This window comes from Erinaceus europaeus, chromosome 11 (genome assembly GCF_950295315.1).
Source record: "Erinaceus europaeus chromosome 11, mEriEur2.1, whole genome shotgun sequence".
Classification (NCBI taxonomy): domain Eukaryota; kingdom Metazoa; phylum Chordata; class Mammalia; order Eulipotyphla; family Erinaceidae; genus Erinaceus; species Erinaceus europaeus.
The window spans coordinates 115,881,068-115,893,358 of NC_080172.1; the positions used below are offsets into that span (position 1 = coordinate 115,881,068).

The following is a 12,291-nucleotide window of genomic DNA, read 5'->3' on the forward strand; positions in this document are numbered from 1 at the left end:
GGGAGATGGCTGAGACATTGTGCAGGAGTCAGGGGTGGCTGGGGTTTGACAGCATCACAAGAGGCAGGCAAGCACGTAGCACAAAGCCCAGCTGGGCCAGGCCTCCGGGAACAATGCCGCCCGGAGCCTTGGAGCCAGCCCAGACTGGAACACTGGAAGCAGGTGGTGAACTGCGGTGGGGGAGGGGGCGTGACTGTGGGATCTGGGTGGCCTTGGCTGTAAGCCAGAGGCAGCCACAGCTGGTGGCAGGCTTGACTCTACTCTGCACGGTGTTGGAAGAAGTGAACAGTGCTCACTGAGGACAGCGGGAGGATGGCTCTAACGACAGCTAACAACAGTGGTTACTGCACCAGGCACAGCACAGATGCCTCCGAATGCTTACAATCTTATAATGGGATCTGATTATTTTACATAGAGACAGAGAGAGATCGAGTGGGAAAGGGGAAACAGAGAGGGAGAGGGGAAGAGAGACACCTGCAGCCCTGCAGGTGGGGACCAGGGGACTGAACCTGCGTCGTTGTGTGTTGTAATGTATGCGCTTAACCAGGTGTGCCACCGCCTGGCACCCCTCTTCAATCCCTTTCTTTTATTTAAATATTTATTACTGGGTGGAGACAGAGAAATTGAGATGGGAGGGGGAGATAGGCAGAGAGATGGAGAGACACCTGCAGCCCTGCTTCATTGCTTTCCCTATAGGCTGGGACCCGGGATTTGAACCTCTGTCCTTATTCTTGGTAATGCATGTTCTACCAGATGGGCCACCACCTAAGCTCTCTCTCTTTTTAAAATGTGTTTACTTTAATAGAGGGGGGACATCACCTGGTTCTCATCCTTCTAAGCCCAGTGTATTAGCTACTGCACCCCCTTCTGGGCTCTGCTTTCAGTCTTTACAACAAGCTTTGATTCAGACAGTTGTTTTTTAATTATTATGTTAACATTTTATTAGTTATTATTATTATTTTAAATTTTAAATATTTATTTATCTTCCCTTTTGTTGCCCTTTTTGTTTTTTTAAAATTGTTGTTGTAGTTATTATTATTGTTGTTATGATGTCATCATTGTTAGAAGGAACAGAAAAAAAATGGAGAGAGGAGGGGAAGACAGAGAGGGGGAGAGAAAGACAGACACCTGCAGACCTGCTTCACCGCCTGTGAAGCGACTCCCCTGCAGGTGGGGTGCCAGGGCTTGAACCGGGACCCTTAAGCTGGTCCTTGCGCTTTGCGCCATGTGCGCTTAACCCGCTGCGCTACCGTCCGACTCCCTTATTAGTTATTATTAAGCCAGAGCACTACTCACTCTGCTTGTGTATGGTGGTGCTGGGGCTTGAACCTGGGACCTTTGGTGACTCAGGCATGATACTCTTGATGCGTACCCATTATGCTATCTCTGAAGCCCGATTCAGATAGCTTCTACCCGCAGTCATAGATGAGCAGGTGGAGGCTCCGTGGGGTTAAGTTGCTGGCCGAAGGTTGTGTTGATAGTTACGGGTGGACCAGAACTCAAGGGCACTATGCTAGTGGACCTGCTTTTCAGATAAGAAGACGGAGGGTCTGGGCACCAGACTAGTTTGCCAAGGATTCCCCGGGTCCCCTGACCACTTGGTCCTGGAAGGTCTCTGATTTTGTCCCTCCACAGCCTCAGATGACCCTCAATTTCTCACCAGGAGCTGTTTCACTGGGAAGTCCTTCAGATTTCCATCTCGGGGCGAGTCCAGCACCACAGGGAAGCCTTTGTGGGGGGCTTCAATATAGCCAAACTCAATTTCATCCTGTGGGGAGACCAAGGAAAACCACGGTAGTATTGCCGAGAACGCCAGCTGGCCTGGCTGGCCTGGGTACCAAACAAGGAGTCTGTGCTGAGAGCAAACAAGTCGCAAGTGCGGAAGAACACAGCGCGGACAGCCTGCTGCCCTCACCCTGCCGCTTCCTACTTCCCGACTCTCCTCCCCTTTGGCAAATGATGGTTGCAGTTTCTCAAGTTTCTCTCCGGAGTCTTTGCAGGGACCATCCCGTCTGTATTCAAACAGACCACATTTCAGTGCAGAAGTGGCACCATGCTATAGGCACCTCTTTGCAAGAAACATCTTTCGTTGTTTGTTTTCAGAGCGCTACACAGCTCTGGCTTATGGCGTTGTGGGGAATTGAGCCTGTGACTTCAAAGCCTCAGGCATGAAAGTCTTTTGGATAATCATTATACTATCTCTCCTGCCCTCCAAGTAACATCTTTTATTTTTTAAAAAATTTTATTTGTGACTTAATATTGATCGACAAAATTATGAGATAACGGGGGTGTGATTCCACGCTATTCTCACCACCCAAGCTCTGGGTCCTTATTCCCTTCATTGGAAGCTATAGCAGCTCTCCCAAGGTCACAGTTATGGGCTGACTGTTATTTCTTTAACTATCTATCTATATTTATATATATGTCTCCATTTTTTTTCTCTTCCTAAGTCACACCTATACCTATTACTACTTCTGAGTGTCCTTCCTGTTTTTTCTCTTCTCTCTCTGGTTCCTGATGGAATCCAAGTAACATCTTAACTTGAAGCATCGTCTGTATTTATAAGCTGGTGTTGTTCTTTTTAGCTGCTTAAGAGTACTTCATGGTGAGGCCGTCCTTTCGGGTGGCTCCCCAGCCCCCCCAGGGGTGAGCATTCGCTGTGGTACACAGAGCTCAGCCACGGCACATCCCCTAGACAGCCACAGTCTGTGCATGTTTGCACTGGTGGTCTGACAGCCACTTGTCCTAAATGGAGTTGCTGGGTGCCAGGGTGAGGGCGCTGATCCAGCTCTTTCTGCCCGAGCCACAGGCAGTCCCTTCCTTCCTTCCTTCCTTCCTTCCTTCCTTCCTTCCTTCCTTCCTTCCTTCCTTTCTTAATTTCTTTCTTCCTTCCATCCTTCCTTTCTTTCTTTCTTTCTTTCTTCTCTCTTTTTTCTTTTATCAAACTCTTTTAAAAATTATTTTTTATTATCTTTATTTATTTATTGAATAGAAATAGTCAGAAATTGAGAGGAAGGGGGAGGGACAGAAGGAGAGAGACAGAGAGACACCTGCAGCCCCGCTTCACTACTTGTGAAGCTTTCCCCCCCCCGCAGGTGAGGACTGGGAGTTCAGTCCTGGGTCCTTGTAGATTGTACCGTGCGCTCAACCAGATGGGCCACCCCACATCCTTTTAAAGCTGGGGTTCCTCACCTGCATCCAGCGGTCACCCCGATTCATGTACTGGAAGCAGACCTTGAGTTCACAGTTGGCCTTCTCCGCCAGGCTCTTGATCTCTTTCATAAACAGGTAGTTGTCCTTCATGCTGAGAATTTTAGGGGACAGGGAGGCCAGGGGGGAGGGTGAGGAGTGACGAGGGTCAGCCTTGGGCTGCCTACTCTGGGCTGTGCAGGGCAGACAGGCCACATCTGCGCAAGGGCTGCTGGAATTCAGGGCCCAGCGTTGACGCTTGCCAAGGCCATGAGTGAACAGCATCAAGAGGGGAGGGAATTCCCCTCCCCTGCCCCAATGCCCTCCACTGCCTACACCCCAGATTTCCAAAGAGCTGTCTATGCTTGTCATGGAGGAAGGGCGTGAGCCCAGGACCTCAGGGGGGTCCTTGGTGTGTGGGCAGCCCCCACCTATCGGTGCTTTCTTCTCCTGCTACTTATCTTCTGTGACCACCCAACACGCTGGAGGTTCTGCATAAAATATTGCTGAGTGAAGAAGACAGCTCAACAGACAGTGCACAGGAGGCTTCCGGTGACAAAGCATCAGGCCAAGAAGGAGAAAAAAAAAAAGCAAAACCAAAAAACCAGGAGTCTTTCTGGAGCACAGAGTCTGCGCCAGGACCCTGGGTGAACACATTACTTGCTCCTTATCATTTCATCTTCACAGTGACTCTGTGCTGCGAACATTGCTCTGTCACACAAAGGCGCAGAGAGGCCGTGTCGGTTGTCCAAGGCCACACAGCTGGACAGTGAGGGTCTTAACTCAGCTCGGCCCCCTGTCCCCCCGCCTCCCTGCACAGCCCTTACCAGCACACAAACACCGACACAGGAGGCAGGGTGTTGGGGGTCATGATCCACGGAGCTATCCGGAATGTCACGGTGTCCGTGAAGATGGGTGTCAGGGGGATCCCCTGGGTGTGGGCGAGAAGGGGAGAGGACCACAGAGACTTGTAAGGTGCATTGCACGCCTGGCTTCTAAAGGAGACACAGCTACAAGCAGCAGCGTCTGCGGAGCTCGCTGGGTCGCAGGCTGCATGGTGAGTGAGCTCACATGACCCATTCATTCCTGCCCATCTCACCGCCCCAAAGGGTAGGTCTATTGGGATCCCTGCTTGCACAGAGACAGAGACTTGAGTCACGAGCCCGAGTCCCAGAACTGTGAAGCAACAGTCCTAGGCTGTGTGGTCAGTGAGTGGAAGTGTGGCGGTGGGGCCCAGGCTCCTCGCCCCTTAGCTGCTGATCTGGCCCCAGCAAACTCTCTTCCTCAAGTCAGCTCTCATGATCGCTGTCAGTCCCAGACACCTTCTGCTTTTGGTCTGGGCACTATTTTTTTTTTTTTTTAATTTTCCCTCCAGGGTTATTGCTGGGGCTTGGTGCCAGCACTATAAATCCACTGCTCCGGGTGGCCATTTTATTGAACAGTACAGAGAGGAATTGAGAGAGGAGGGGGAGACAGAGAGGGAAAGAGACGGAGAGACACTTGCAGACCTGCTTCACCACTCATGAAGCTTTCCCCCTGTAGGTGGGGAGCTGGGGGGCTTGAATCCTGATCCTTGCAAGGGTCCTTGTGCTTAGTACTATGTATGATTTTTTAAAAAATATTTTATTTATTCATTTTCCTTTTCGTTGTCCTTGTTTTTATCGTTGTTGTGGTTATTATTATTGTTGTTATTGATGTCGTTGTTGCTGGATAGGACAGAGAGAAATGGAGAGAGGAGGGGAAGACAGAGAGGAGGAGAGAAAGACAGACACCTGCAGCCCTGCTTCACCGCCTGTGAAGTGACTCCCCTGCAGGTGGGGGGCCGGGGGCTTGAACTGGGATCCTTCAGCCAGTCCTTGTGCTTTGCGCCATGTGCACTTAACCCACTGCGCTACCGCCCGACCCCCATTACTATGTATGCTTAACTGGGTGCAGCACTGCCCACCTCCCTGGGCAATTTGTTTTTAATTAATCAGTTACTCACTTTTGGTGCCTGCTTATCTAGCAACCTACCTCTCTGGCCTTACCTTGACCTTCTGTTTACATGTGAGCAATTTAATAATGTTTTAGACTTTTTTTTTTTTTGGGAGGGGTGGTTTGCTGTTTCTAGATTGCTTTATTTATTTATTTATTTATTTATCTTTTGTTTTTATTTATATTTTTATAATTTTTTAAGTAGAGCACTGCTTAGCTCTGGCTTGTGGTGGTGCAGGGAATTGAACCTGGGACTTGACAGAGCCTCAGGCATGAGGGTCTGTTTGCATAACCATTATGCTATCTACCTCCGACTTTATTTATTGATTGATTTTTACCAGAGCACAGAGACTGTTCAACTCTGCCTTCTGATGGCGCTCCCCAGCTTCTGATGGTTCCCCATTGAACCTGAGACCTTGGAGCCTCAAGCAGGAGAATCTTTTGCAGAACCACTATGCTGTGCCTTTGGCCCTTCTAGCTGGTACCTAGAAGACTTCTAACTGGGGTGCCATTTGGAGAGGTTCTGGTGGCCCCACTGTTCTGGGCACTGGCGGGAGAAGTAATCTGCCTGTTCTTGCCACCTTATGTCAGTGCCATCCTTCCCTCTTCTCGGGAAGTGTCAGGGGCTCTGGAAATGAGACCTTACTAAAACGTGGGCACTCACAGCTACTCCAGGAAGCAGGAGCAGGACTCATTTCCGCTCTGTGTAGGTGAGGAGAGGAAGATACAGGGAGGTAAGGCCTCTCCTCAGTGTCTCACGGATTGGAACCTAGGCAGGCTGACTCCAGAGTCCACTCTCAGAAGTCTGAACTAGACCCGACCTGACCTTCTATGGTGCCCACTGCGTCCCACTCCAGGTCTTCTGGGAGGGGGTGGGAAGGGAATCTTAAGCCTGGGAGGGCAGCCAGGTCTCTCCATATGTTTGAGCAAGATAGAGTGGGCCTGAGGTCAAGGTGAATGTTCTGGGGCTACAGTCTATGACGGGGGGAGGGGCTTGCTGGCAGGACATATCCTGAGCCAGGGGGTGTCATGTACAGAGAGACAGGCGACGTCTTTCTTGTCTAGTTCCTTAAAGCCAAGTGCAAAGGTGAGTGAATTATCTATCTGACTACAGGCAGAGGCGTGGCCTAGGGCTGAGATGTGGGGCTTGGCTTGTGGTCAGTCTTGGTAGAACCCAGAGCCAAGGTGACAGGTCACCCTGGGGAGGGAGGCACAGGCTGTACGTACAGGTTGTCATAAACCTCACAGGTGTCCCAGGAAGGTGGTATAATGGAGAGAATTCAGGACGTAAATGCAGGTCCCGAGTTTAATCCCTGGCACCCTATATGCCCGACTAAGGTTCAGGTCTCACTAATAAGTAAATATATATAAAAATATGTATTTATTTATTTCCTTTTTGCTGCCCTTGTTTTTATTGTTGTTGTTGTCATCGTTGCTGGATAGGACAGCGAGAAATGGAGGGGGAGGGGAAGACAGAGAGGAGGGGAAGACAGAGGGGGAGAGAAAGACAGACACCTGCAGACCTGCTTCACCGCCTGGGAAGCGACTCCCCTGCAGGTGGGGAGCCGGGGGCTCGAACCGGGATCCTTACGCTGGTCCTTGCGCTTTGCGCCACGTGCGCTAATAAGTAAATCTTAAACAGAACAATGTCACAAGTGTGGCTTAGTTTCCTCTTTGATCTGTTTGGGGGTTGGTACCTTAGAACTGGGTCCAGGCACTGTAGACCTGGGGTAGATACGGGGTTTCAAAAATACCACCCCTCCGCCCTACAGGGACTCTTAGGGAGAAGATAAAAGGAGGGGGGCCCTGGTGCATTGCCCAGAGGACCCGGAAGATTTGTATCAGTGGTGGTGGTGGTGGTGCATCCCAGTCTACCAACCCGAGCCTCTCACCTCACACCCCTGCTTTGAGGCGAGTGACCGTCAGCTGGGGTACCTGGCAGGGACATTCTGGGAAGAGCCCCTGGAGCCTCACCTCAGCCATATACTCCAGCAGGCTGACATGGATGGAGACCAGACCTGCGAAGCCCTCATCTGGGAAACGCAGGCCTTCCACAAAGAACATCAGCTCCGCGGAGCCGCCCGTGTACTTGACCACATGGTACAGCTTCTGGCGGCCCAGGATGTGGATATAACGCTGGCCGAAGAAAGGGTCTGGAGAGAGAGAGGACTGACGTCAGGCCCCCGCCACCCCCGTCTGCCCGGATGAGGCTAGCGGGCTGGGCACGCTGCTGGGGGGAGTGAGGGAGCACTGTCACTTGTCCCCTAGACACAGAGACAAGAGGAAGTGAAAATGCCACCCAGAGAGCCAGGGCCCGGTCACTGTGCACTGAAGGAGGTGCTGGGCCAGACCGGCTCTGTGGCTGGTGGCTTCCTCCTCTGCAGAATGAACTTGCCTCCTCGGACAGACACATGGGAAGCCGTAGCAGATGCAGCCAGAGTGCACGGCACTGAAGAAGTTTGTCACGGCTCCTGTTTTACACAGGAGGAGACCAAGTCTCAGAAGAGAGAAATGGCTTGAGATTGTACAGCCCCCGGCCCCCGGCTCCCCACCTTCAGGGGGAAAGCTTCACGAGTGTTGAAGCAGGTCCGCAGGTATCTCTCTTTCTCTCTCCCTCTCTGTCTCTCCTCTTTTCTCAATTTCTCTCTGTCCTATCCAATAAAATGGAAAAAATGGCCTCCAGGAGCAGTGGATTTGTAGTGCAGGCACTGAGCCCCAGCGATAAACCTGGAGGCAAAAAAAAAAAAAAAAAAGAAACACCAGGTGGGGGTATAGCATAATGGTTATGCAAAGAGACTTTCATGCTTGAGACTCTCAAGTCCCAGGTTCTGTTCCCCACATTGCCATAAGCCAGAGCTGAGCAGTGCTCAGGTGAAAAAAAAAAAAGAAAGAAAAAGGAAAAGGAAATAGCAATATGTCCAGCTGTTCCCCACACTCCTCTCTGTGGAAGGGCAGCCATATTGGAGCAGAGACTCATGCTGGGCTCTGTGCATTTTGGTGGCTGGGAGGAAGGGCAGTTTCCTCCAGGGCTCCTGCTTCCATTGGACCCTCCCGGTGCATCCCAGTGCTAAGCCCTCTGCCTGGGAAGGACCCCCCTCCTGCTTCCTCTAGGTCCCTATTGGTGACACTTCTGGGAATCTGGCTTAGTTCCTCTCCCCAAGACTATGTCTGGGGCTCTGCTTAGAGCTTCAGAAAGCATATGCCCTCAGTGTTCACTTGCTGGCCTTGAGAGACTGTCATCTGTGTGGGGACAGAGGCAGGCTCAGATGTGACCAATAAATATCTGCTGAATAGGCCGGGGACTTGAACACCACTTCTCACAGAAGAGGCCAGTGGGGGATTGTCAGACGACTCAGGGCTCACGTGTGGAATTACTACTCTGTGACTAAGCAGGGCCAAGAGCCTGCGGGGGAGAGAGAGGTGGGCAGAGGCTGCATCTCCATCTGAGAGCAGCCTCAGCAGAAGGTAAGACTGTGAGGAGGTGGGAAGCGGTACAACAGCTGTGGGTTACTGAGGCGGGGAGGGGAGGGGTGCAGAGCAGCCGAGAGAGAGCCAGGACGACAGTCTTTGAGGCAGAAGTGAGGAGATACCTGCAGGGCCAAAGGCATGGAGGTGGGAGCCTACACAGTTCCAGAAGAAACTGCTTTATGCCCTGCAGAGCTGGAGGGGGCAGAATTAAGCTCAGCTGAATACTGTTGTGAACAGGGACAAGAATGGCCAATGGCCAGTCATGCAAGGGCTGGATTTCTGACTGGAACAAGCCTGGCACACACTGGGACTCGGTTAGGCAGATGAAGGCAAGTCCCATCTGTCCGTGTTCAAGATGGTTTCTCACACAGGGCCATAGGAACAGCTAGACGCTAGCTCTGTGCCTCACTGAGCGTGGGGATATCTGTGTGGTTCTGATTTGTTCCAGAGTCAGAGAAATACAGCACCAAGTACTGTTCTGAATGTACAAACTGTGAAAGCTCAGGGAAGTTACTTAATCTCAAGTCACAGTTAACTTATCTATGGAATGGAAGATAGTCATGTCTACGACACAGGTTATTGAAACATGACAGAAAAGCGTCAGGAACTCTGGTGAACTTGGTAGCTATGGGTCAGGCAGGGCCTGTCACTCTGCTGGAATTACTCTTTATTTATTTATTTATTTATTATTGGATATAGACAGAAATTGAGAGAGAAGGGGGAGATAGAGAGGAAGAGAGACAGAGAGACACCTGCAGACCTGCTTCACCGACTGTGAAGGATCCCCTGCAGGTGGGGAGCTGGGGGCTTGAACCGGGATCCTAACCGGTCCTTGTGCTTTGCGCCACATGCATTTAACCTGCTGCGCTACTGCCTGACTCCCTGGAATTACTCTTATGAGTGTGAATCAGGTGGAGAGCTCATGACTATTACAATTCTTTTTTTTCTTTGTTTCTTTTCTGCTACCAGGGCTATCACTGCACCTTGGTGCCCCTGCAGGGCTCCACCACTTCTGAAGGTCATTTTATTTTTTATTTCTCTCTTTTTATTTTATTTAGAAGTGAGGGATAGGGAGGGAGGGAGAGAGAGAGAGAGAGAGACACCTGCAGCCCTATTCTCCCACCCATGAACTGCCTTGCACACGGTAGTGTGTGTGCTCTGCTAAGTGAATCCTTGCCTGGCCCCGTTACTTTGCAATTCATGACCTTGTCTTAAATGTTGTGAACAAAATGCAAAGACACTTTACTGAAATAAGTAAAGAGGTGAAAGACAATTACAGTTAGTACCTGAAGCTGGATGGTTTCATTCAGATATGGACTATAGATAACTAGAACAAACTTGCGAAAAAAGAAGATAGCAAAGATAGTAACCACGTGCATTCTCAGTTTCTGTGAAACTATGATGCTTATCTGAGGGGAAGGAGAAGTTGGGGGCAGGTGCAGGGCCGCGGGACTTGGCTGGTGGCCGCAGCAAGTTGCAGGCACCATGCACCTATGCGTGCGTGAGACTATACTGGGAGCGGCACCGTGGCTAAGGATTTGGACTCTCAAGCATGAGGTCCTGTGCTTAATCCCTGGCACTACATGAGCTAGAGCGACCCTCTGGTTCTCCTTCTCTTCTCTGCTTGCTCCTAAATAAATCAATAAATCATTAAAAAAAAAAAAGAGAGAGAGAAAGAAACGAAACTATTCCCAGAACTGCATGTACCACTCCTGGTTCTCTCTTGTATATAATAAATAAGATACACCTTTTCTAAAAAAAAAAAAAAAGTTACACTGACAGTTATTTTGTAGCAAGTGCACTCAATCAGGTGTGCCACAACCCCCGACTCTGTTAATTTATAAACTCATTCACATCAACAGTAATAAAAACCAAAAACAAAACCCCTCACTTCCCTACATCCCCTTCCTCATCCTCCACCATGGAGTATCCAAGAAACGAGAGGTAGTTAGTCCCAGGAGCCTCAGAAGGACTTGGGAGCCCCGTGGCCTCATGTTCCAGGTTGTACTTGAACCAGGGAAGAACCGTCATGCCTAGAAGCTGACACGTCTTTGCTGAGCATTCCAAAGCTTCCTCAAGGTTTGGGGCAGTGAGGATTCCACCAGGGTGCAGTAGAATTGCATCAGGTGGAAGGAAATACATGCACTTTTCTGCCTCCTGGGGCCTGCATTTACATATCTCTCTGTCTTGGGCCTCTTTCTGGTAGCTTGTGTCAGCTGCTGGTGGACTGATTCTGTGGTGTGGACAGTCCAGCCATTGTCCCGAGGAGGTTCCAACCCTGTCTCGGGCTGGCTGCCGCCTGCCTGGGTGTAAGCGACTGTCCCTGTGGCACCAACAATACCCCTCTGTGAGCAGCCCACGTGTCTCAGGCTCGGCCTGTCCGCCACCCTTGACCTCTCCTTACCCCTGGGCATAGGCACTGGCAGCCAGCATGTGGCATGGTCTGGCATAACCCCTTCTGGTCACTTTGGAGTCACTCCACCTGCTAAGGAGACTTCCTGGCGGTGTGTCTAAATGTTCTGCTCTGTTTGCAACTGAGTGGCTGTCTGGGGTGACAGCTACCCAGTGCTAACACCCAGGGTGGACATCACTGGTCCCGCCCATCAGGAACATCATGAAAAGACCTCTTGGGGGCTTTTCCAGGACCTGCCTTCACTGCAGAGCAGCCATGGAGGGGACTCCCCACTCTCTGCAGGGAGGCTGGTCAGCCTGCTCTGCCCCTCGAGGAAGACGGGTCCTGACATGAGAGCAGCCTAGAATGTTCCCAGCTGTGACCAGGGACTGTGAGCGCAGACTGACAGGGACTCAGAGGTCACACAGGCTCCTGTGCTCAGTGTGAATATATACAGGCCCTAGGTCAGACTGATGGGGTTTACAGTTAGTGGCATTTATATGCTTTCTTCAAGTTTGGGAGCTGCTCTCTGCCCTAATCCAGCTTTCTAATCCTAGTCTCATCTCTGACACCATGTTCTCAGACAATATTTTTAGTCCACCTGCATGTTAGCTATCAGACTCAGGCAAAAATTACTTGAAGTCACAGGCCCCTTGGGATATACCTCAAATAGTCTTCCTAGCTTCTTCCCACCTTAAGACCCCTAATTTTATCTGCTCTATTCCTACCCTTGGGTTTCTGTTTATTAGACAATTTATCCTGCTATATATCTTACTGCCTTTCAACCGCCAATTTGCAGACACTTCTATGATACCATCCTGCCTTCCCTGGACGTCCAGACGACCTCACCAATGTGTCTTGAAGTCTCACGTCCCAGAGTCCTGCCCCACCAGGGAAAGATAGAAACAGGCTGGGGGTATGGATTGACCTGCCAATGTCCATGTACAGCAGAGAAGCAATTACAGAAGTCAGACCTCCCACCTTCTGCACCCCATGAAGAATTTTGTTCTATACCCCAAGAGGGGGAGAAGTGACAGGGGAAAGATGACCAGAGGGCTCTGAACTCCAACTCCATCAAGAAAGAAGAGGAAAAAAAAAAAAGGAAGGACATTTGGAAGTAGCAATAGGTGTATATGTGACTTAGAAAGGAAGGAAAGGCAGGACCATTGGAAAAATGGGCAAATATTTATAAATATAAATAGTCATAGAATAATAGTCAACTTGTACCTGTGACCTTGGGAGAACTGCTGTAGCTTCTTATGGAGGGA

At 50.4% G+C, this 12,291-nt stretch overlaps 2 protein-coding genes across 2 annotated transcripts in view; both read right to left on the minus strand.

The window, feature by feature from the left end:
* ATP13A2 (ATPase cation transporting 13A2) overlaps positions 1–12,291 on the minus strand; it is a 387,527-nt gene that overhangs the window by 110,281 nt on the left and 264,955 nt on the right. The gene's annotated exons all lie outside the window — the stretch shown is intronic.
* The window catches only part of PADI2 (peptidyl arginine deiminase 2), a 74,282-nt gene that overhangs the window by 16,426 nt on the left and 45,565 nt on the right, over positions 1–12,291 (minus strand). The window contains exons 7-10 of the mRNA XM_007523718.3: positions 7,138–7,316; positions 4,017–4,120; positions 3,193–3,304; positions 1,661–1,768 (exon numbers count right to left, since the gene is read on the minus strand). Coding sequence (XP_007523780.1) covers positions 1,661–1,768; positions 3,193–3,304; positions 4,017–4,120; positions 7,138–7,316 — 503 coding nt within the window. The remainder of the gene's footprint in view (positions 1–1,660; positions 1,769–3,192; positions 3,305–4,016; positions 4,121–7,137; positions 7,317–12,291) is intronic.